General features: G+C 41.0%; 2 protein-coding genes across 5 annotated transcripts in view; one reads left to right on the plus strand and one right to left on the minus strand.

Annotated features, from left to right (window-relative positions):
* Positions 1-114: 114 nt before the first annotated feature.
* On the minus strand, positions 115-3,502 carry pfn2a (profilin 2a). Its single transcript, XM_054768215.1, has 4 exons — positions 3,183-3,502; positions 2,173-2,365; positions 890-1,006; positions 115-684 (listed from the first exon to the last, which is right to left on the minus strand). Exons 1-3 carry the CDS (start codon positions 3,309-3,311, stop codon positions 909-911), a joined length of 420 nt encoding a protein of 139 aa, XP_054624190.1. The 5' UTR covers positions 3,312-3,502; the 3' UTR covers positions 115-684; positions 890-908.
* Positions 3,503-7,749: 4,247 nt separating this feature from the next.
* LOC129171864 (TSC22 domain family protein 2-like) overlaps positions 7,750-25,042 on the plus strand; it is a 38,110-nt gene continuing 20,817 nt past the window's right edge. For 3 of the 4 annotated variants that reach the window (XR_008566851.1, XR_008566853.1, XM_054760923.1), the window contains exons 1-2: positions 7,750-10,141; positions 20,062-20,136. Coding sequence is in view for 2 of the 4 variants with exons in the window: in XM_054760923.1 (XP_054616898.1) it covers positions 8,394-10,141; positions 20,062-20,136 (1,823 nt within the window). In the remaining 2 variants the exon portion in view is untranslated. The remainder of the gene's footprint in view (positions 10,142-20,061; positions 20,137-25,042) is intronic. The other variant, XM_054760939.1, reaches the window with a different exon arrangement.

Consider the following 25,042-nt stretch of genomic DNA (forward strand, 5'->3'; position numbering starts at 1 on the left):
ACACTCAAACGACAAACCAACACCACATCTTTAAGGTACAACAGCAAAAAGCCTGTGATGGTAAAAGAAGGTGAGTGGCAAATTGGTACACAGATACAGGACTTTGTCAGCGTATTTCTTTTTTTTCCTTTTTGTTTTATTTGGAGGCAGATGAGATGTTTTGGCTGGGAGGACTACAATGAAGCAGATTATGCATGCAACTTTTCAATGCAGACATGCTGATAAAGGGCGGAATGGGGCAGTGCCTTTTAAAAAGAGCTATTAGCAAAGCAGATGTTACACAAGGCAAACTCAGTTCTTTATTACACTTTGTGGTCTTTTTTTTTTTGCACGCTCCTTTGGTTTATAACATTTCAACATTTTTATTGAACATGCCGTAACTGTAGTGTCAAGACTGTGTGTACAACCTTGGGGTAGGGAAAGTTTTTAATGGGGAACACCCCCATTAAAAAAAAAAAAAAAAAAGATTGTGGGGACTGTGTATAAAATAGAGCGGGAAAGAAGAAACATTATTTGCCCTTTAATTCTGCAAGTAGTGTCAACACAACATGTAGTGAGCTGTTAAGTTGATGGATGGTGAGGTTGCTTAATATCCACATGTCCTCAGGAACGCCGCCATATCATATGTTTTCTTGTTAAGATTTCCACCATGGACCGCATCCTTTCCCATGACTATAACCAATGCTGGGGCACATAAGGAAAAAAATAGAGAGAAAATGAACAAAACTGAAGAGTCCCCGCCCCTACAGGGTGCAGGGGGAGGACCAGGTATCAGGATCTTACCACTCTTCAATGCTATTAAAAGGTTTCCATGACATTTGACTGCTTGCAGGAGAAATCTTAACAGCAATTTTTTTTTTCTCTTCTTTTTGTCCCTCAAAATATTTACCTAAATGAGCCTGGAAACATTAAAAGCCTGAATCCCTCAAGTATTTTGCCATTGAGTAAGCCTTCTTATTCAATCCGCCTCCATGGACCCCTTCTTTGCCCATTACAAGAACCAAAACTGGAAGAGAAGAGATAGAAAAAAAAGGAGGGCACAGTTAAGAAAAAGTGAGAAAATGAGGAAAGCATCTCAAGAAACTCACAAGTGTGAGGAAGAACAAGCTAAAGAATGTTTCAGTGTTTTTTGTTTTTCCATAGACCTTTCTTACTGATATTGCCCGGTATTTTTCAATATATTAATAAAGCTTGCTCTTTTGTGGTTGAATACAGCCTATAACTAAAAATATGCATATTTAAGCACATTTTACGGATGATTATTGGGCCTAAATTGAGCATTTTCAGCCACAAAAATTGTTAAATGAACTAAAATACAAATATTCAGAAGACATTCAAACCAAGCTCAAAGGCAAATCTGAACCCCAACATCACTGCCTAAAATTCCATTTATCAATAAGGAATCCTACAAATTCACGTATCACGGTCGGGAACCAATTAACCGTGATAAACGAGGGAGTACTCTATATGACAGAGATGGATTGCAATTAGAACATTGCAGACAAAAAAAGGGCCCTACAGCTTTTGCTTTTTTTTATGTTAAGTATAAACAAAAAGCTGCAAGGAAGACGAGCGCACTTAACTCTACCTCATAAAAACTATTCAACGCATGTCAGCCACTTTGAGTGTATAAAGACTGGAGGTCTTTACTGCACTTTAATATTTTGCATACTGCAAAAAAAGGCGACCAATGTTAACAGGTTATTTGGCTTTTCCATTCACAGACTTGGAATTAGACGGAAGAGACTGATGGGAGAAAGGTTGAAACCTCGAAACCAAAACGGGGGGAAAAAGGCATTTAAAAAGGCAAATTGTGGCTTACATAAGGTTTAGGAGGCAAAATAAAAATTTGATAAAAAAGGTATTCCATATTCTTGTCAGTTTGGTAACAGTTGCTTCAGTCAAGAGTAAAATGCTGCTATTTGCTTTCCTCCCGTACATCGTTACAATACTATTTGGCCTGATTGAACTCTGATAAAAGATCATCTTGCTCTTTTTATTGCTCAAAATGTGTGAAAACTAGAATAAAGCTCATCTGTATCTTATTCGTGTGTGTGTGTGTGTGTGTGTGTGTGTGTGTGTGTGTGTGGAAACAAATGAGCAGAATTGAGAAAGTTAATTAAAAAACGCATGCAACGTGTTGACGGCTCTTAATCTACTTCTTAACAACACCTTTTCCAGCTCGTCCCACGGAGATATTGTATGTAGGCTCTCCTCCTTGGCTCTTTGTCCTGATGTCCATTGTCCAGTCTCCGTCCTGCTGGAGGCTGTCTCTGAGCACTGAACACTTCTTCGAGCCCAGAGTGAGACCAAAGGTGTAAAAGGTCTCTCTGTCTTTACCTACGAGGACATCAATTTCTTGGGACTGAAACAGACAAGCACACAAACAAGTGAATCACAACATTTTATCTGACTGACGTTACATGCTTTTTCATAAATACCTAAAATTACTTTGCAGACTCAATACACGAACGTTAACAAAACTGCTGATTGGGGGGGACACAATTCAAACTTTGATATTTTTATATTATATATATATATATATAAATAAAGACACTCAAAAGCACATGCATGTTATTACTGAGGTTACACAACCCAAGCATGGATGTATGAGTTAAGTCCTGTCTACAAATGACGGTCTGGGGTGAATTTAAACAGCGAGTCCGGAATACCCACAAAATATCAAAAATGTTGCTCCATTATACGCAGCAACAATATGGCAGGTTTATCTGAGGCTGATCAAAAGTCAGTGTAAGCTTTTTAATCACAGGTAACCGGCAGCGGGGCGGCTTAATGTTAGCTAATCAGAGCAGCCCGGCACACAAAGCATGAAGGCTCATTGAACCAAAGCCGAAGGCAGACTCCACGCTTGTGTACAATGAGCATCATTTTAATAACATTGTTTAAAATGATTCGTTACTGGGGTCATTTGTAGAACGCGCGTTTTTGTTTGTTTCGCACGCAAGTTACAAAAAGCGAGGTCTCACGCACGCAAGCGCTAATCCTGCGGCGTTTAGCAGGGTAGGCCTACGATGGGCTAGATTGGCTAGCACGGCGCGGCTAGCTTGCTAGACATTTGCATAAATAACGGCTTCCCAGTCTGGCAAGCGTCTGCCTTCCGGCTGCAAACAACCACCCCATGTACATCCTCCCCAGCAATGAACGCCATGTCGCGTTCTTACCGTGATATTGTTGAAAGTACCACCAGCATGTGCTGCCCAAACGTATTTGGCGTCCACATAGCCAACAATGGCGCTGTCCTGACAGCTGCCATCGGCCATCAGGTTGTCCACGTAGCTTTGCCAAGACATGTTGAAGAAAGCGATGTTGTGTGAAAAAATCGCCGGGTGTTGTTGTCAAATAAGACTATGCGGAATTATTTTTGGAAAAAAGCCCTGCAAACGAATTGAGAGCCTCGGATATTACCCACACTTGGACGCTGGGGTGGCAAAGAAAGCCGGGGCACTAGTGCGGCTGCGGCTGGGTGTAGCCCGTATATCAGATCACTCCGCACAATGACAAACCGGCGCTTTTATGGCAGCAGGCGGTGGAATAAAGAGGGACTTATCGGCTCAGCTAAGAGTCAACGGTCTGAGGGAATGCTGGGGTACACAAAAAGGCTGTTGGGGATTTACTATTCTGCTAATTTACTCCTTCTGCATTTGATTGTTTTTAATGCAGTTTACGGTTTCAGTCGCATCAATTTCTCAATTGCTCCACGATTATATACTCTTTTTTTTTACACAAGAGGGGATAAACATGATCACAGGGGGAAAATATTCAAAACGCAACATAAAAAACTTTTAGCATATCAGTAAACGGAGTAAACCTATGGAATGTCTCAAACCCTGCACTGTGAGACTAATATGAAACGGGTACTATCCATCGCTTATCCTGGACTTATTGACAATGTTTGTGTCACTTAGCTCTTATATATTCTACAGTGCCTGACAAAAGTTGTGTCGCTTATGAAAGTTGTAGGAACAATAAATAACTTCCACTATTAGTTGCAAATTTGGATTTAGACAACCCTTATTCTAGCAAAATAAAGTATTGTAGTATTCATTGATTTTCATCATTTAAATAAGACAGAAAGGTCAGATTGCGCTTGGAAAAAAAGTCTTGTCGCATACCAAAAATAATGTACGGTCGAAATTGTATTTTCCCTTTGAAAACAGACATGCAACAAAAACATCAGAACATAAATGCCTTACCTTCCAAATCACAAAAGAGGCAAATTCTTGAGCAGGATGGCGCTCCTTCTCATACCTCAGCCTCCACATCAGAGTTCCTCTTTGTGAAGAAGGTTAAGATGCTCCAGGATTGGCCAGCCCATTCACCAGACCTAAACATAATTGAGCATGTTTGGGGTTAGATGAAGGAGGAGGCTTGGAAGATGGAACCAAAAAATCTTCATGAAGTCTGGGAGTCATGCAAGATTGCTTTCTTTCTCATTCCAGATGATTTTATCAGTTAGTTATTGGAATCATTCCTGAGACGTATGGATGGAGTATACAATACAATATATACAATATACACAATATAAATTATTCTTACCAAGTTACCCTGACTTTATGTTCTGATGTTTTTGTAGCATGTTTGTGTTTTCAGAAGAAAATATCATTTCTACCGTACATTATTTTGGTATGTGACAAGAATTTTGTCAAAGTACAGTCAATGACAAAACACCTGAACACAAAATGCATTTTTTAAAAATGAAACGTTTTATTATTAAGGGAGAAAAAAAATCCAAACCTACATGGCCTTGTGTGAAAAAGTGATTGCCCCCTAAACGTAACTGGTTCGTCCACCCTCAGCAGCAACAACTGCAATCAAGCGTTTGCGGTAACTTGCAATGAGTCTCTTACAGCGCTGTGGAGGAATTTTGGCCCACTCATCTTCGCAGAATTGCTGTAATTCAGCCACATTGGAGGGTTTTCCAGCATGAACCGTCTTTTTAAGGTAATTCCACAGCATCTCAATAGGATTCAGGTCAGGACTTTGGCTAGGCCACTCCAAAGTCTTCATTTTCTTTCAGGATTTTTTGGTAGACAGCAGAATTCATGGTTCCATTTATCACAGCAAGTCTTCCAGGTCCTGATACAGCAAAACAGCCCCAGACCATCACACTACCACCACCACATTTTACTCTTGGTATGATGTTTTTTTTCTAAAATGTGGCGTTACTTTTACACCAGATGTAATGGGACACACACCTTCCAAAAAGTTCAACTTTTGTCTCATTAGACCACAGAATATTTTCCCAAAGGTCTTGGGCATCATCAAGATGTTTTCTGGCAAAATTGAGACGAGCCATAATGTTCTTTTTGCTCAGCAGTGGTTTTCATCTTGGAACTCTACCATGCAGGCCGTTTTTGCCCAGTGTCTTTCTTATCTTAGTGTCATGAACACTGACCTTAACTGAGGAACGAGAGGCCTGCAGTTCTTTGGATGTTGTGGGGAAATTTATGACCTCTTGGATGAGTCGTCACTGCGCTCTTGGGGTAATTTTGGTTGGCCGGCTCCTCCTGGGAAGGTTCACCACTGTTCCATGTTTTTGTCATTCCTGGATAATGGCTCTCCAGTCCTTCGCTGGAGTTCCAAAGCTTTAGAAATGGCCTCATGACCTTTTCCAGACTGATAGATCTCAATTACTTTCTTTCTCTTTTTCAATCACTTTTTCACACAGGGCCAGGTAGGTTTGGATTTTTTTGTCCTTTAATAATAAAATGTTTAATTTGAAAACTGCATTTTGTGTTCTGTTGTGTTGTCATTGAAAACTACTGATTTAAATTTGTTTGATGATCTGAAATATTTAAATGTGACAAACATACAAAAAAAAAAAGAAATCAGGACGGGGGCAAACACTTCTTCACACCACTGTACTGTATATATTATTAATTTATGGGGTGTCCAAACTTTTTCCATCAAAGGCCACATCATGAAAAATCACAGGATGCGGCGGTCCACGTTCATATTTATAGATATATATATTTTTTTTTACTTTGTGAAAGGCTAAATTGTTATTTTTTCAAAATAAACATTTAAAAACAAAGCTTTGTGTTGGTTAATAGTATCAATATTTCAACTTTTTCTTTTTACATTGTGCTGATTTTTCTCTATTCTTCCAATTTCTGCATTTTTTTGGGTTTAATTTTATGTCTACAATATGCAGCAGGCCAGTGAAAAAAACAAGCCACAGTCCACAAATGGCCCCGAGGACTCACTTTGGACACCCCTGCTGTATTGTTATCTAATCAAGACAACCAAGTATCACATATTTTGTACTTGTTTGTCAATTAATCCATGTTTCTGTTTTTTCTGTTTTCTGTTTTTTCGTCCTTTATTTTTTCCATTTCTTCTTCCATTACTAAATGCCACAGGCCTTCTATCACATTCTTTCCTTTTCCTATTAGAAAATGGTTATATGGAAACACAGGAAGTGAACAGACCAGGCATTGCTGAGACTAGGAGAAGGGGTAGGATTACACAAGCGTTGCTTCTCCCAAATCCTTTTTGAACATATTGAATTGAGTGTAAACATGTGATGTTGTAACTCAGTTAACGATGTTTGAAATAGAGTAAACCATTAAACATTCAATTAATATATAATATAATAATATTATGATATTTGACAATGGAACACACAGGAAACAATATTTAGTTTATGTTCAGGTACACCTGCACTGCCTAATGAGATTCAGTTCCAGAGCACTATCAAAAAGTATGCCTTTTTGAAGATAATAATGGTCATATGTAGGCCTATCTAGGATTTTGGGTACTTTATTTGTCTACATGAGAAAGGGGGCATATTAGAAATGCCTTTCAGTATGACGCGGTGCAGTTAAACACAATGATAAACACATTGTTCAACTCTTTGACAATGTCACTCAAAATTGAGCGTTATTGTCTTTGGACTTAAGAATGGTGACATAATAGATTTTATTTGTCACAATGTTTGTATGTGTCATGTCATAACTGTCCTCATGAAATGATTTTGCTTTGAATGCACCAGTTGCATAGTAGTTTTACTCAAACTCAATGACCCCTCAAGGCACATCAGTTGATCCAGTTATGCCAACCCCCATCATTGCAATGCCCATCCAAACATTATAGTAGTGCTGATCATTTGGTTTTATGTCTTGAACAGATGAGGTGTAATTATATCAGCTGCATTCTACTAGCAAAATTAGGGGACAGATGAATGAGGGATCATACATTTGTAATGTTCTGTGAAGTGGGAGGCTGACAGCTCAGTAATCTGGTGCTGGGCTTGACCGATTGCTGCCATAAAACCCTTAAAAGGCTTAAACATCTCATGGCACTGGCGTCAATGATCAGGGTGTCAGTGATTAGTGCAAAATGTGTCGCTATTCTGCTGTTCTGCTGAACCAATAGTAAAAAAATACATTCCTTTCCCACTAGGGGCAGTGTTACATAAGGTATCTTTTTCAGTCCTTAGTATACTGTATATAGTATAGTATAATATAGTATAGTATAGTATAGTATAGTACAGTATAGTATAGTATAGTATATACATTGCTGAAAACATATACTGTGGATTTACACTACGGATCTATATTAATCACGCTTTATGTTTCTTTTTCAAGAAAAGGCTCACGTCATCACCCATTCGAACAGGCTTATTGTCTCTGACTTTTCCGAGTGAGCTTGAAGGCAGCACCGAGTACGTCGTACGTAAACATCCCTGCGCACGCACTGCCACAAGTTCACCCAGCATGCAACGCGGTAGCATACAACATAGCCATCTTGTCATGAGTGACTGAGTGAGGGAGGTAACTGTAGGCGCTCTTTCGCTTCGTTTCCCGTTTGCTTTAAACAGCGAAACTCATGAGCGTTTTCTTATCTTGACCGGAGATCGTTTCAAGCTCAGCGTTGCCACCGAGTGATTTGACGCCGGTAAAGCGAGTGCACACCCGGGAGCGCTTTCAAGAAGATGTCTCTCATACTTGTTCCGACGTAGGGGGAGTGTGCAGCAGCAGCCAGTTGGCTTGACTCACTAGCTTGCTCGCTGAGTGGAGGGCTGCGGGCCCTCCTCAGCCTGAAGTAGCTCCTGTAGCGGTTCAACACACTCTGCGACAACGGCTGTTACACAACTGCACAGGCAGGAGACTAGCAGGCCTCTCAGGACTTCTGTCGGAACTCTGGATCGCCGTTTGTGTCACTCTAAAGTCGCCGTGTCGTCAATCGCATCCGGAGACCGAGAGACCGCTAAGGGATGGCGCAGATTCACCTCGTTTACAGTTAACACGGCGGAGTACAACAGATGCAAGTGTGCTGTTTAATACAGGCCAACGTTTCGGGGGCTGCGACCTGCTTGCTCATATCTGGTGGAGGATAAGCCGACGCGAGGTGAGGATCCGCCTGCCAACATGTCGAAAATGCCGGCCAAGAAAAAGAGCTGTTTTCAGATCACGAGTGTGACTCAGGCCCAGGTGGCTGCTATCGGAGCCACGGACGACACCGAGAGCCTAGAAGACCCGGACGAGTCCCGCACAGAGGATGTGTCGTCAGAAATGTACGACATGTCACGTACTGAATACGAGCCAGCGTGTGACAGAAGTTCATCCGAAGAAGCCCTAAACAATGCTGGAGAGCCAGAGGCGACAGGAGTCATGGCACCATCACACATACCTCACTTTACTGTGCTGTCAGTCAATCCCTTGGGGGAGTTCCGGAAAGCGGGAGTGTCCGGCCCAATTCAAGGCAGTCAGCAGCAACCAGCAGGGATTGGAGGTACAGCTGTCTCACAGCAACAGGCTGCCCCACCGACCTCCAGTCCGGGGCCAACCGTAGTGTCCATAAATGTATCTCAACCTGCAACAGTACCCAGTCCAGGTCCTCCCCCTGCCACCTCCACAGTGAGTTGTACTTCTCGCTTCCGGGTCATCAAACTTGACCATGGTACTGGGGAACCCTTTCGAAGAGGTCGGTGGATGTGTACAGAGTTTTATGAGAAAGAGTCTGAAGCTTCTGTAGGCAATCGGACTGTAGACAGCACTAAACATGTCAGTGCAACACTGGATAATGCTGCAGACAGAGACAGTGGGCTGGGACTGACTGGTGGCTCTGTGGTTGCCCCGGCAACGCACTCAGCTCAAGCCTCAGGCTCCTCAGCGGATGTTGCTCTTTCCTCATCTCGCATGCATCCATTGGAGACATCGGTGCAGCAAAACTTCATCACCCGGCAGCATGCTGTCAGCGGTTCTGGGCCACAGATTGCTCTCTCCGGCAGCAAGCCCACGTCTGTGTCCATACAGGTTCAGGCTCAGCCTGTAGTGGTGAGTGTCCAGCCCACTGCTTCTCACAGCGTTGGGCAGAATGGATTGCCTCAGTCTGTTGTCCACATGCAGAAGTCCCCCATCTTGCCTCCATCAGCCCAGACCCAAGTGTACCCGCTCCAGCAGCAACAGCAGCTTTCAATGGGGCACCACCCGACTGGCCAGAACCAGACAGAGTACTATCAACAGCAGCCTGGACTTTCCCCTGGCCAGGCACTGTCAGTGCCTACAGGGCCACAGACAGTTGGACAAGCAACCTCTCCTGCCATGCCTCCAGCCTCCGGAGGAGTTTCAATTCCCAGTCAGCTTGTGGATGTCCCTGTAGGTGGATCTATACTTTCTGGACAGACGGCTCCAGGCCAGACTGCTGGAATGGGAAGTGTTGGGGGCTCCTTGCAGGTTGGAGGATCCACTTTGCAGCAGCAGTCTGTCAGTCAGTATGCTGCCACTGGACAGTCCAAGCCCCACAGCCTCCACCCTGCATCCTCTGGTGTTCAAAATGTGCCTGCCATTGCAGTGAGCTCCAGTATGCCCCCTACGGTGCTTACTGCTGTGCCCAGTGCCTCCAGTGCAGCCATGCCAAAGGGGACAACCTCCAGTTTGCCTCCAAGTCAGGTAACCCAGCGCACGACTGCAGGAGCATTGGGGGCTCAGAGCCTCCTTGCAGCTGGATTTGGACAGGTGGAGGGTGGCGGCGTGAGGAAGTCTGATGGTGTTAATGCGATGTTGTCTGGGAAGGATCTGGTGAAGCCCCTCATGCCTGAGAGCCTGCAGCTCGCTGCTCCAACCGTCAACAGCCTGTTTGGAATCCACATACCTGTCGATGGGGATGAGGACAGGTAACAGTTTATTCTCTTACTATCCTGTTAAGTGTTTTACCTTGCTTTCTGTACCTTCATTACACTGTTGCAGATTGCTGCATTTTTTTTTTAAGCACACACCCATCCGAAGCTGTAACTATGCAAATGTTCCACCTCGTATGAGTGATAACTGTTCATAGAGGCTGTTATTATAATGTCTATGCACCAAAAGCTACCTGTGTTACAGTTCGTTAATAAAGGAGGCACTTCCTGTAGTGTCAATGAGGTGTGCAGGGAATGCAAGTGTGTAGAAGGAAGTGATAAGAGGAAGGAAATATGTGAGATGTTTCTCGTTTATGTTCAGAAAAGTGATGTAGCACATGTGAGGAAGACAACCATCACTTCCTCCACTTCCTCATGACACTTGAAGTGGGTTCTTGTGCTCATGCTGTCGTGTCTGTATTTGTTGGAAGACTTTAAATCATTTCATCTATCTCCAAGAAAGTCCTTTCTACACCTTTTTTTTATGGCACGTACAGAATAAAGGGTAGAAAATATATGGAAATGGATGGCATACTTGATGTCAAACAGTCTTTTCCAGGATGCTAGTTTTAAAAAAAAAAGGAAATTTAATGAATCAGTTCGAGTGTCAAACGATCATACTGTTTATTAACTGATAATGAATCCAAATCTACTCATAAATGAACTAATCACCTTTTGATGACATGCGACTGACACACAGTGGACAAATTTCAACAGGACTGCAATCTATTTGAGAATAAAGCCAAAATATGAGAAAAAGTTGTCATGTTAGAAGGAAAAACGTTGTCATTTTACGAGAATAAAGCCCTTATATTCTCAGGAAAAACATGTTATTTTTAAAAGCAAGTTTAAATATTAAAGAAGAAAATGTTATTTTCCAAAGTAGTAACATGAGAAACGAAGCTGCAAAGGTGGGAAAATTTGCCTCTTGGGCAAAAGTTATAATATTATGAGAATAAAGTCAAAATATTTTCAGAATCAAGTAACATTACAAGAAAAAGAAAATGTAAATGTTGAAATATTTTGGAAAAAAAACCCCAACAGAAATGGAAAAACGAGCAAGAAGTTAATTTTAGGAGAAAAAGTTCATACTAATAACATGCTTTTTCATCTATAACACAAAGCTGAGATGTATAGAAATATATATAACTTTTTAACATATCTTCATGGATTAGTTTACAAAATGTAAAATATCAAAGTGGTCCATCCATCCTTTGATATTTAAGTATGCGGCCCTCGATGGAAAAAGTTTCGACACCCTGCCCTAAGGTAAATATTTTCACGTCGCCCTGGCTGAAATAATAGCTGATCCGTGACCTGCTGTTGACATAGTGAGTCAGTGGTCATTTGTGGGACAGTGCACTGGTAGTTGCTACCCACAGCATCTAAATTCACATCATGGTCTAACCTTAATAATTATATTACACAAACCACGATTTGAAGCAAAAAGGCCATTTTCTGTTATGTGGAGCAACCAATAGGAATGGAAATCGTACGGACATGATTTTAGGGCCTTATGTCTCTGTGGTTTTGCATTAAGTCTTGTAGACGCTGTTCACATTTTGGTGTTATCACACCATTTCTCTTCTTTTTGGAGCACGCCATTACCTTTTTAGATGAAATGAGAGCAACAACCGACAATTACCCTGCACTGCAGTTACTATCATGTTATGAAAATACTAAGCTGCTTACAACCAACACAAAACACAGTTCCAAATCTAGTAGAAAGTTTTTTTTTTTTTCCAAATGTATGCATGTTTCTCATGAGAAGACCCCGCTCTTTGACAGATAAGAGAAGGGGTCTCTTACCTCAGCAAAGCCCTATCGGACATGGAGCAGCACTCTTTCCACTGTGCCACCATTCTGCTGATAAGAGCGCTGTCATTGGGGTGTGCCGACCAACTGTGCTTGTCGCGTACATTTTCTGTACATTCTCTGTACATTCTCTATAATGGTTGTCTGAAATAGTGAAAAGTACATTTCAGTGGCAGTCAAGTCAGACACACTACACTCTTTGTACGGTTTAGAACAAACTGGCGGCTGTGGTATCACTGCAAGCACGGCTTTGTGCTGGCGGCCCAGTGCTTGACAGATGAGACACTTGACACTTGTTGATGTGCAGATGAGGTGTTGAACGATGTTCATTTTCTGTAGCAACAGTGTTGTACTCCAAAGGTGGAGGAAGCTACAGAGTGAAACTTGTTGCGCACAACTTCAGTAGGCATTTTAGCTATGTTACCCCCCCCCCCCCAGCACCCCAGCCCATACCACATATGCCTCTTGCTCAATGTCTACATTTCCTCTTCACTATTTATTTTTCTTCTCCCATAACAGAGACCACACTTACACATAGACCCCTCTACCTTCCAACTTGACTTGTGTTGATGACATATGAATGTGTTTTAAATAGCAATACTCACACATACTGTATATGTGTATATATATTTATACACACGCGCACTATTGATTTAATTATTGCCAAAGTTGAAGTAGCCCAGTAGATACTTTCCTCCCTCACTGTCTCTGCAATCCTTCAGACTAAACAGTAGAGATACTGTAGGTATAAGGCACAAGATGCTGCACGCATACTTGCAATATGATTCACTAGGCTTTAATGTTTCCCAGATGGTTTTAGCAAGTGAAGGTGTAAAATTACAATGCGGCATTGTCATTCGGGCCTTGCCTCAGTTTTGCAGAATCATTTGCCTAAACAGTTTTGTATCAGTAGCCTGGCATATAAAATTGTGCTCATGCTGAGGAGTTAAAGGTTTGTTGTGCTTTGTAAAATCAGTCTTTGGGTATGAAGCATGTGCAGCCATTGCATGTGTGCGTGTGTGTATGTGTAGATGAGGGAGGGGTGTGTCTTTAAGAAAGGACTGTGGTTGGCTGTGTGTGCAGTAGGTTGTAAAGTTGTATTGTGACATTCACTTGGCATTCAGTCCAGTCCACATATAAACATTCACTGTGTTATTATACTGAGATTTATGTGTGTCTGTTTGTTTGACAGCAAACAGTGCTTAACAGATTTCCGTGAAACTTAGTGGAGGGGTGAGTGGAGAAACAACCCCTTAAATTTTAATGCACAAACTCCGATTCCACAGAAAACAGTGAATAACAGTTTTTCCTCCATCTGTCAGGAAGTTGGCAACCAGTTTGCAATGCACTTTACCACTGCCTGCAGGATGAGAGTGGAGTATTACCAACATAGAGTATGACTGTCCCGCTGCTCAAATTTTGTATGCACATTTCATTGAGCTTATCACTGAGCTTGTAAGGATCTAGTACCACTGTCTGGCCGCACTGTTTGGTCGTGATGGAGGTCTGTGCTGTACAGAGTGCCATTCTATTATATCATGCCATGGTTTGTGTGTACATATGTATGACACAGAGAGACCACATGTTCCACAGGGTCTTTCCCGACCCTCTACGACCTCCACTTTCACTGCTGTATGCTGTTTTCATTCAGACTCTATTCATTTAATATTCCTCATCTCACTGGCCCCTTTCACATTTGGGCTCTGCTCGTATCGTGCATCATTTCACCTCACAGATGGGAAAAGATTGTTTGCATCGGTGGAAGTCCAAAACTTGGTTGCTATTGATTTTTTTTTTCTGTCAATGTCTCGTAGGCCACACCTCTTAATCATCATAGAGTTATGAACGTTTCTGTGCTTACTACTTTGGCAGAAATGTTGGTGTTTTTTGGGTAGATGATTTTTGTGTGGAACAACTTGAGAACCCTGACCTTTGAATTAAAACAGTCACTTGACCTAACAGAAGTTTTTCTGCATGAATTGACAATTCAAGATTCAAGAGATTCAAGAGAGTTTTATTGTCATGTGCATGGTAAAACAGCACATTTTGGAACATTTTGGAACATTTTGGAATTAAAATCAGTTGGAAAAATGGTTAGAATTTACATTTTTACACGTTTGCATCTTAAGGAGGTTCAAAGTAGAGTAGTGAGCAGCTTCGCCATTCTTGTTCACCTCAAAAATTGGCTCCGTCATGCTTGATGTCAGTGTTTCCAGGAGGCCAGAGGCAATGTTGCTCCAGGTGGTGAAGATGGCTTTGTGGAGGGCACCTACTGTCGGGAACTGATGTCCAATTTGTAAACTTCCTTTGCCATCCATCCCCAAATTTTCTCAACTGGATTTACATCAGGGGAACACAGAGGATGTTCCAAAATGTTATTCTTTTGGAAGAAGTACTTTGTCAGGCATGCATTGTGAACTGCAGTGTTGTCCTGTTGAACAAGCCAGTCATTACCACACAGACAAGGGCCTTCAGTCATAAGGGATGCCCCCTGCGACATCTCAGCTGCCGTTTGACGCCCCTGCACAACCTGAAGCTCCATTGTTCCATTTATGTAAAAACCATCCCAGATCATGATAGCTCCCTCTCCACCGTGTAGTGTGGAAAACATCTCAGGTGGTCTTCTACCTTTCAATGTACCATTGCTGCTTTTGTGCAAATTACAAACAGGCAATTTTGTGGCGTTGAAGGAAACGAAAACCTTCTCTCGCAGATGGTTACTGGGCTGCACTCGGCACCAGTAACAATCTTCATTTGGGCCGAGAATCGTGTCGTGACGGACAGCCAATTGGATCATCCCGCTCAGGGCCGGTGACATTTTTTTTGGGTCTATCACTTGACTCTTTTGCTCCATCACCCTCAGGATCTTTGAAGAAGTTTCAATGACTGTCTTACTATGTCCAGCCTCAGCAGCAATGGAGTGCTACGAGAGGTCTTGCTTATTATGCAGCTCAACAGTCCAACCACGTTCAAAGAGAGGCGGCTTTTTTGCCTTTGCCATCAAGAGACCGTGACAGTGTGAATACCTGACAGAAAATTACATGTAAATCTGCATTTTTGCCAAGATTTTGGCTTTTAAAGGCCATTATCTTAAAAACTTTCATCAGCTGATGGACAGCCTATTTCACTTTAATGCTTGTTTCAGTAAACTGCGTATGCAAACTTTATTTTTTCTCAATCGCATTTCTTTTTTTTGCACTTTGAAGCTCTACTTAGAACCTCCTGAAGATCCAACAGTGCAAAATGTAAATTCTTGCAATTTTTCAACTGGTCTTAAAATTTTGATCAGGAGTGTACACACTTCACCAATATACTAAAAGTATAGAAGCTAATATTCTCTTTGTGTTTTTTTCAGTGTCCTAATACTTATGTCCTTTTATTCTTTAAACATGAGCAATGCATTCGCAATGCAATCAAAATGTATATTGTCTAAAGTAATTTCAGCACAACAGAACAGCAATTGATTTCATCTTTATTTTGACTTTTAAAATATACACTTTAGACAACATTTTTGTTTTCAAAGCCGATTTTACAAGAAATATGCAATGTTCAGGTTGGACTGACACGTCTCGTCTTCCTGCCTGCTGGCTTTGCATAAATCATCATCACCTCCTAGCGGGGTAGGGCGTCCCTCCCATTGTTCTGACAGCGCTGCTAACAAACTCAGAAGTGTAATGGATTGAGCAGTTCTTTTAAACCGGGATATAGTGTCCAGTGCTGCTGAGAATACAATTCCCATCTTGTTTGTAGACCGCCGTGCGCAAGTGGCTTGAAAGTTGAGCTTTTCAGTGATTATTTTTATTTGTTTTTTTATTTTTTAGTTTTTTTTTACCCTTCCTGACTTTACCGACCTGAGATTGCTGTTTATGTAACTGATTTGCTCATTTCTTAGATAACGCTTCCAAAAAGTAATCACTCATGTTTACTCAATGTTATGATTTGCTGCTGTTATTAACATTACCAGAGGCGGGATATAAATAGGATTAGAAAGCAAAAACGTATTACACGTCTTAAGTGGTTTTTTTGTGTGTGTTTTTTTAAAGAAATGGTTAAGTTCAAGTAAATGTATTACTGAAATATTGAATTGAACGAAAGTTGCGGGAAAATGTGATTATATGCCCATCTATGATGCAAAGCCCCTACAATTATTAAAGTGGGTAAATACACATTAAAAGCTACCTTTTTGATTGAATGGTTTCATACTTTCATACAGTCATGGTCGGAATCATGTGCTCGCTTTCTGTTGGAATACATCCTGTGTGCATAAGTCAGCTGGTGTTAAACCTGTCACAGATGTTCAACGCTGAAAATTTGAAGTTCTTGGTGGTTGAGTTCTTCACCGTGCAGCTGGGCCTCCCAGTTCAACCTCTCCTTCGTATCAAGAATCGTTTTTTTTTTTTTCTGAAACAAGTCAAGCAAACATCTAAATATGTTTGACCTACTTGAGTGTGGCAGGTGGATGGACGGTGCTCAGGGAGTGAGGCCTCATGAGCAGCAACAGTCGGCGCTTTCAACACCTCTTTTAATCCTTCCGTTTTCCCCCTTCACCTCTTGTGTCCAGATTAGTCTACCTGCCCATCTATGCCCTCGCTTTGTTAGTTGTTCTTCAGTTTGCCAAATTTATTATAAAGCCTCAATTCAGACTTAATTACAATTTTTCATTGGTAGTTGCCAAATGATTAGGTGCACTGTCACTGGGGTATTAATTTACCAGATTATTGATTGGTTTAATATGTAGGGCCCTATGCTTTCTGTGTTAATGCATTCATGAAATTGGCCAATTAAAACGGAATCTACTGTTAAACACGGAATTTGGCGGAAATTGACATAATGTGAATGAAATGCTGTCATCGTGAGGAGAAGGAACGTTGTGTGGACCACTCAATCATGGCGGCATGTCATCACAAACACTAGCCCGCCCCCTCCCGAGCGAAACATGTTGAAACGGCGACCTGAAACACCGTTAAAAGTTGTCGAAAAACGTAGAAAGTCTTACGGCACTTGAATGGAAGCTAGTGGGGTTAGCTTAGTTTAGCAGAGCATGCTGGTGCGGCTGTGTGTGTGCATCTCATACGAGTGTGTTGACACCGTGTTGTGTGTTGTGTTTTACCGCTTGTTAATGCAAACAAGTGTTTTACAATGCCCGCTGACGTCGTGCGACTTCTAAGTGAAATAAGGACGAGAGGCACGTTTATTCTTGCTACCAGCTCGTCTTAACCGTCAGACATTCTCAACATGCACAACACACTTCCTGCCATCAAAATCAAAAAGAGCACTGTTCACCACATACTGTCAAATTGTGTAAACATAATGAGGGTGACATACAAAATATCTTGTATTAATAATGCAATGGAATTGCATTGGTGACTAAGGGCATTGCAGTTTGTTGAGGATTTTGTAGCAATGTGTACAGAGGCTGATATCCCATTAGAAAAGTTAAACAAAGCAAAACTGGCTAATGATGTATTGCATCAATAATTGTAATTGTATTTAGTGTCACAAAAGTACACACACTATGCTGGGAAAAAAAGGGAAACGGTGAAATTCCCTGACACAATTTGACTTTCAAGCCAAATGCTTCTTGTAAAAGGTGTTCCTTCGAAGCAATCATCAGTGAAATGATCACTGCAAAGAACAAAACTCAAGGTGGGTGTCCGTCTGTCTCTCGTTCTCTGCACTTGCTTCATCCATTGTTGTCTTTAAACCTTCTTCTTTTGGAAAAGAAAACAAATTTACAGTATTACTTGGATACTGTGAACATCCAGCAGCAACACAACATTTTGGCATGACCACTATTTTTATGAATAATATAGTGAACAAAGTCGATGATGATGAGAAGCGTTTGTTTACTCTGCTTTAGCCGAGAGGTGTCACCCCGACACACCCTCGGGGAAAAAATTTAATGGAATTCACAGGGCCCTAAATATGCTATTAGTTTGTACTGCTGAAGACTGTTCTTGTTTCTAAGTAGGGTCCTGCATTAGATCTCGTGTACCTAATATTCTTGCCAGTGAGTCTGTTGCTGTTGTTCATTTACAAACACAAGATACCGTATTTCCTTGCTCCCTTGTTCCTGAAAAGCAGAGTGATTACGCAATGCAAGCAAATGCAGCGGGAAGTTATTTTCATCTGCTGTCAGATTGTAATGTTTTTTTTGGGTCAGTGCCCAGCTGAAGCAGCCTTTGTTTTTGTGTCTTCGGTGCGTTGAAAAAGAAAAAAAAAAAAGTTGTACTCACGAGATTTTGTCATGACCAAAATCTGGTAGACTTTGATTTAATGACATTTGTACTCCTGACGTTAAAAGAGCTTTTATGAATGTTTAATGGTTAGAAATGATGACTAATTTCAAGTCATTCGACCTTGGTTATTTCAGCCCATTGCAGGCTTGTTCTGAGCGCTGAGGTTTAGCCTTGAAGGGGCAGTTTGTCTCGAGCGGGAGGCGTGGACACGCATGTACGTACATGCATGCGTTTGGGGTCTTTTTAACCTGGTTTCCCACAAAGTAAAAGTGTCCAGAAGCATAGGGGAGGTTTGTCAGAGTGTTTGGTCATGAGGTAATGTGAGGAAGGGTGTGTGTGTGTGTGTGTGTGTGTGTGTGTGTGTGTGTGTGTGTGTGAGAGAGGTTTCTAGGAAAAGAGCCTTGGCTGTGTTAGTGCTCACACACATGTTGTAAATCAACTCCTTATTCCTCTGTGTGATGTGTGTATGCTGATGTGTGTCCACTTGCTAAGTCACGTTTGTTTGTGTTTGCTGCTGCTGGTTTGCCTTTTGCATTTTTGTATGCCAAAAAGAGAGATACTTTTTAAAGTGTGTATGTGTATTAAATCTGTTGCAGCTGGACACAGTAAATTAGTAGCCAATCATCAGAAATGGACACTTCATTCAGCAGGGTTTCCGCTACATTTAATTGATGGTGGCGGTGCGCCACTACAAAATAAAAGCAGCCACACCTTAAAAAAAAAATTTTTTTTTTACTTGAAAACAATTTGAAGTAATATATTGTATCAATGTGTTTATATGTGCTATGTAGTTACATGTATAGATTATTATTTAAACACATATTGACCGCAATTAATTTGAAAACAATTTAAAATATCATAAAAATGTTTCGCTACGCTTTATTTTGATAAGCATGCACCGGAATTGCCTTTCTACCTTGCTGGCACTTGTGCATGTGACCAGATACGCGACACGTCTTGTGTTGACTTTCACTTTGTTCCTTATTATCGGGAGAATGAGCAATAGCCCATAAAATGTGTAGTCAATTGACGCCAGCTTGTCACATGCTAAGCCTATCTATGCCGGTGAGTGTGATCGCTCACTTTTCAATCTCATTCCACTTTCTGCCGTTTTTGTTTACATGCCTGGCAGCATCTAGCTAACTTAGAGCTACAAGTGACTACTACGTTCATGGGATACATCGATCATCATCAGAACTAAAGTGTCACTTCACAATCTTACTCTCTTGTTATCATTATAATACTTAGGGCTTGTCTTCAAAACACTAGTTGTGTGTCGAAGTTGTGCAACAGAAACGCGTAGTGTGTACAGCTTCAGACAGTGACGCTATCACAGCGGTCTCCAACAGGTAGCTCGTAAGCCAGCAGTTGGTGTTGAGTAGTTTCCCAAAGAATATTTGCTTCACCTCTTAGTATTTGATAAGTTTTCTAGTCAAACATGACACTTGTATGAGCACACTGAGTGGGGATGTTACCATTAAATTAACAGTTTTGCAATGTTCTCGGTTCATGTTCTTCTAGTTGTTGAAAAAAGTTAAATAAGTTAATAAATAAATAAGTCATAAAAATTGCTATTTATCATTAAAAAAAATGCAGATGCAGTACCCAATGAAGTGTCCATCAGTGTCAGTAGAGGTGTTAATATATTCTAGTTGGTGAAGCTGTTCCCTTCTTTTTGTGCCCTGCTGATTTTTAATTTTTGTTCAATGAAATGTCATAGGTGTTTTCTCCGTCTAAATTCACTTGATAATCACTTCATCTGCATTTTGTATCTTATTTGCGATGACACACTAGTCTTGCATTCCTGTTTCAACTCTCCTCATTTCTTTTTCTTCTTCCCTTTCCTGAAACTGGCTGACACAGGAACCCCTCCAAGGCTTTCTACCAGGCCTTCCAGTCTGGCAGCAGATTAAGGGACTCAAAGGCCCACAGTGATAGGTACAGTACTGTACTGGAGTGGACTGGCCTGACCTTGCAAGAGTGCGACTAAGTGTGTGCAGTGTTCGGTAGCCGAGAGCTTTGCTGTTCCCCCTCGTGCATGAGTTGAGTTTGGAAGGCTTTGCAGCAAGCGTAGGATTGGCCAGTAGACTTTTCAGCGACATCTTTCTCTCCCACAAACATCCTCTCACTCTCCTTCCTCTTGCACCCACTCTTTCTGTTGTACCGGAATCTCTGAATGGCGCTTAAGTTGCACAGTACAGAATTTGACTAAAATTCACTGAAAACAATGGTCTTGAGCTGCAAAAATTCATTGATCGATGATTAGTCAATGATAAACTATTTTGATATCCGATTGATTGTTCCGTTTAATTAAAAATGTAAATATTCTCTGATTTCAGCCTCTCAAAAATGAATACTTTTTAATGAGTCATCCACTAAAGCAGACCTGTTATCTTTGGCTATGTTCAAACTGCAGATCAATTCCGATTTTTTTTGCTCAAATGTGACCTGGGGTGGGAATCTCTGGCCACCTCACAATTCGACACGATTACGATCAAGAGGCCTACGATGCGATGATGAAAGATTATTGATGCATCTCTTTTTGTGCTCAATAGTTTAATTTTTTATGCAGAATTTTTTCTATATATAACTACTTCTTACTCACTTTGTACTACTAAAACAAAGCATGTTTGTAATGATCCATAATAAAAATAAACATGAAACAGATGAATTGACCTCCATTATCTTAATAATTGGAAGGTTACATCTACCAACTTATTTCCCATTGCACAGAACCAGCAGGAAAAGTAAATTGCGCCAGTAGCAGCATGTATAACATTAACACAAACTTCAGCATATTCTGAATAAACAACATAAAAAAAATCTGCCATTATTCTTAAATAATAAAGACTTCTGAATTCAAACCAAAATCATGAGCATAGAATATATGACAAATTATATTTTTGCTGTATTGCAAAGTCAAAAACAGCTTTCATGCAAAATATATCAGCGGCTCTCATAGAAGAATAATGCTTGCAGACTTGAGTGATGAATAACCAAAAAACTAGGCTTCCCTTATTCACAAATAATGCAAAAAATACAATGAATAGGCCACAAGAAATCAACATGCCTCTGCAACATTATAGAACAGCTCAGCCATATTCGCACTCTTATGGCTCTCATTCATTCCTCTTGTTTGTAGCATGAGACGCTAGCTTCCAGTCATCAGTAATGAAGTGCGCTGTTACGGTGGCATAACAGCGCCTTTGTGGAAAAATAGTTATTCCCAGCTCGATGGTTCTCTGGTCGGCAGCAGCTTTAGCTGGATGTTTTTCCTCCTCATTCGAGTGGAGACGTGCTCAGGGTTTCCCTTAGGATTTTTTTTTTTTGGAAGCTGTGGTGGCGGGCTGCATGGGAGGCAGACTGCCGCTGCTGCGTCGCTGTGGCGGGAATATTTATTTTTAATATTTAAGTTTACTGTCGGTATTAATGTCAACATTAGGGTCGTTTTCACAGGCTGGAACAACAAATGCGTTAATTCACTTTAAATGCCGTTCTCTCTGCTTTTTCTTCCACTCAAGTCCCAACAGGGCAGACAGGTGATTCCGCTGCATGTTTTTCAAAATAAAGTGTAGTGAAATGTTTTTATGATATTTGAGAGATATTTTATTTCAAATTGTGGTCAACATATACTGTAAATAATAAGGCTATGCATGTGGCTATATAGCACAGGGGTGCTCGCACTTTTTCCGCCTGTGGGCTACTTTGTCCCACAGATCTACCTCCCACCACAAACATAGAGAATATATAGATATATGTATTTATTTTATTTCTAAATATGAGTATTTATGTACATTGTACATGTATATCAGGGGTGCACACAATGAAAATGATCTACCTCTTACTATAAAACATATAGCATATATAAAATCTAAGCGGTAAACTTAAACTAAACAACTACGATACTAAATACTAACGGTTTCAAAGTTTACAGGTCATCAAAATAGTTGATGTCGTTCAGTAATTCACATCAATATGGCAGTAAAGATAATTACACATAATTCCTCAATAGTTGTATACATAAACTGGGTAATATGTCAAATAATAATATGTTAAAGAGATTTCAGCAATGGGCACATTTTCCATTTCACCGTGAAATTGTAGAGATCAAGACGCGAAGCGCAGCTATGAAACAATTTACTTTTTTTCTATGTAAATAGGTGCTACAAGTGAACGGATAGCTTTTGTTACAGATATAGGCATCTTACCGCTGGGTTAGTTTATCCATAATGGGAATAATAAAGATGGAAGTTGCATTATCCGCGTGTGGCTGCTTGTTCTCCACTTTTTTTTATGCCGCCTCCGCAGCACAAGAGCGAATCAGAAGGGGACATAATGTCAGCTGACTGATGTCATATGACATCTATGAAGTGACAGTAATGACACAGGTGACACGCGACCCACACCACCTTTGCGATGGCCGTATTGGGCACCCCTGGTATAGAATATATGTCCACACTCTATTACTTAACATTGTTTTCATGCAAAAAAATACAAAAACGACTAATTTCCAAGGAGTGGCGGCTTTTACTGAGCCGTGGCGCCCCGCCATGTAGCGGAAACCCTGACTACTATGTGGTTTTTCATATTTGTCATGTTCCCTAAATATTTTAAGCTTGTATGACAAAGCTTGCATATTGTCTGGCTCTTGTCCAGCTCATTTGTACCTTGAACTACATGAAAGCCAAAGTGCTTCCAGATGCTCACTTTACATCCAGCGGGTGCGGGTCGGAGTTTACGCTCAGCCATTCCGGCAGCGTCTTTGGCTGAGAAACACTGCTAGGACCTCCCAAAAAGTGTAGAAGTCAAAGAAAGAGGTGCTCTCTGGAATAGGGACAGGAAATCAACAAAAACTGCCAAAATCCAAGGCACTGTCTTACACTGTTAAATGCAGTTATTGTTTACGGCCTTAATGGACCTTGCACAACCTTACAATGTGTTGTCAAAGGTAAGGCAGAGTGCTTTGTTGATTGTATATTTTACAGCTTCTTTTTACACTTGTGTGACACATAAGAATGTTAAAAAAAATTAGGTTCATGAGGCACATGTGCGACATTGCATTACACCCTTGTCAGCAGAGTGTTTTTATGTCTTTTATGACACGTGTATGACAGTCTTTTAAAAGATACTTTAGAATTGTCTGTAGGGTAATAAAAGTTTTATGTTGCCAACAGTTTGACCCTCGAACACATTTCCATGATTTCCTGTAGGAACAATTTTTCCCTATTCCAAACGAATCACAGTTTGAACAGCGTCCTGTAATGGATTGGTTAGGCCTCAGTGGTTCCAGTAATATGTAGATGTCCTTTTGAGCCAGATACTCTCCACAATAAGATGGGACCCGCAATATCAATGAGGTGATTGACTGAGGAAGCAACATGACATGTTAAACGCCGGTCCGCTTTTAGCCTTCGCATTAAGTTTCACTTCCCAGTACGCAAGCTGCTCAAACCCTTTATAACCTGCCCGATCATCTGACTGCTCATGTGGCTTGAATTAATATTATTCTCCTTGCAGTTTGCATTGTTAGGAATATTTTGGGGCCCTCGACTTACTGCTGCCGTCATCCCTCAAAAGGTGTGTGTGCCGCTGAAAGTGTAGTCGTGCATAGCCCCGAACCAAAGGCTCAAATGGCCAACTTGTGTGGCACGCTCCACTGAGTCACCGCCTCTGTTGGTCCACTTAGTCAGAATTGCATTCTAAATATATATTTTGAATTACTATATTAAAAAATGCCACGTTACATTATTAAAAGTTCCTGCCAATACCCGCCCAGCCGCATTACAAATATAGAAAGGCCTACCCAAGCAAGAGGAAATTATGCTATTCCACGAAAACACATACCATCACTGGTAGGATGTGAACTGTGTTGCATGGGCACAGTATTACCATATCTGCTTTTCTATAGAGATGCCTGCACCCTTATTAACCTTGTAGCTGTGTTTGTATTTTAATACCAAATATTTGTGTCCTTTCTTTTTAATAGATTTGTGGCCAAAGCAAACAGAAATTCCCTGGCGTTTCTTTCCATACGGCGTTCATTCAGGGAAAATACCACTAATGGAAATGCATGTAAACAAAATGTTATTTCATTTTTTGTGGCGGGTTGGTGTTATCTTTGAGTCATCTGACAGTACTGCTACATTTCTTTGGTTCTAATTTCAAGCGTGACCTACTGCCCTTCAGTGTAACCATATCAGATGCACAGCACTCGTGGACAAAAATAAAGCCCTCCCATTTGGGCATCTTTGTCTGTCACTTGGCACAGTTTCCTGGCAGAGGAGCGTTTTTTTTGTGTGTATTTTTTTTTAAGTACACCAGTCAGCTTCCTCTTTCATTTTTATTTTCTTCTCTACAGTCTAGACTCGTTGGTTGTTTCTCTTCAGTATCAAGTATATGTAATCTTTAGCACGGCAAAAATATTGCTGTGTCGTTACAGCAAATTAAGCGTCCATTAAGTGTGAATGGATAGTGGTTCCTTTAGAGTTGGGACAATAGTAAGGCAGCAACTAATGATTATTTTCTCTGTCGATTGTTGTAGAGCTCGGCAATATGGAACAAAACGCATATCCTGATATATTTATGCTGAATATTAGGGGTAGGGAAAATAATTTATTCTCAGACGCATCGTGATGCAGACATTGACGGCTATTAATCGATTAATAAATGTCAATAATCGATGCTGATGGAACGAAAAAGATGGAAAGTGGAAGTGCCGCCTGGACAATTTATGGTGGTGCACCTAAGTTTAAGACGCTACCAAAATGGCGTAAACTCTTGGCCCCCACACAGACAATATGCAAGCGTTGTCATACCAGCTTAAAATATTTTGGGAACACGACAA

The sequence above is a fragment of the Dunckerocampus dactyliophorus genome, chromosome 2 (assembly GCF_027744805.1).
Source record: "Dunckerocampus dactyliophorus isolate RoL2022-P2 chromosome 2, RoL_Ddac_1.1, whole genome shotgun sequence".
In the NCBI taxonomy this organism is placed as follows: Eukaryota; Metazoa; Chordata; class Actinopteri; order Syngnathiformes; family Syngnathidae; genus Dunckerocampus; species Dunckerocampus dactyliophorus.

Bases quoted from the DNA above. Each gene is read 5' to 3' on its own strand.
- pfn2a (XM_054768215.1), bottom strand. From the start codon at position 3,311: ATGTCTTGGCAAAGCTACGTGGACAACCTGATGGCCGATGGCAGCTGT. The intron at 2,366-3,182 runs GTAAGAACGCGA...TGTCTGTTTCAG, and splicing joins GTACTTTCAACAATATCACG to TCCCAAGAAATTGATGTCCT. The intron at 1,007-2,172 runs GTGTTGTTAAGA...CTTCTCTTCCAG, and splicing joins CGTGGGACGAGCTGGAAAAG to TTTTGGTTCTTGTAATGGGC.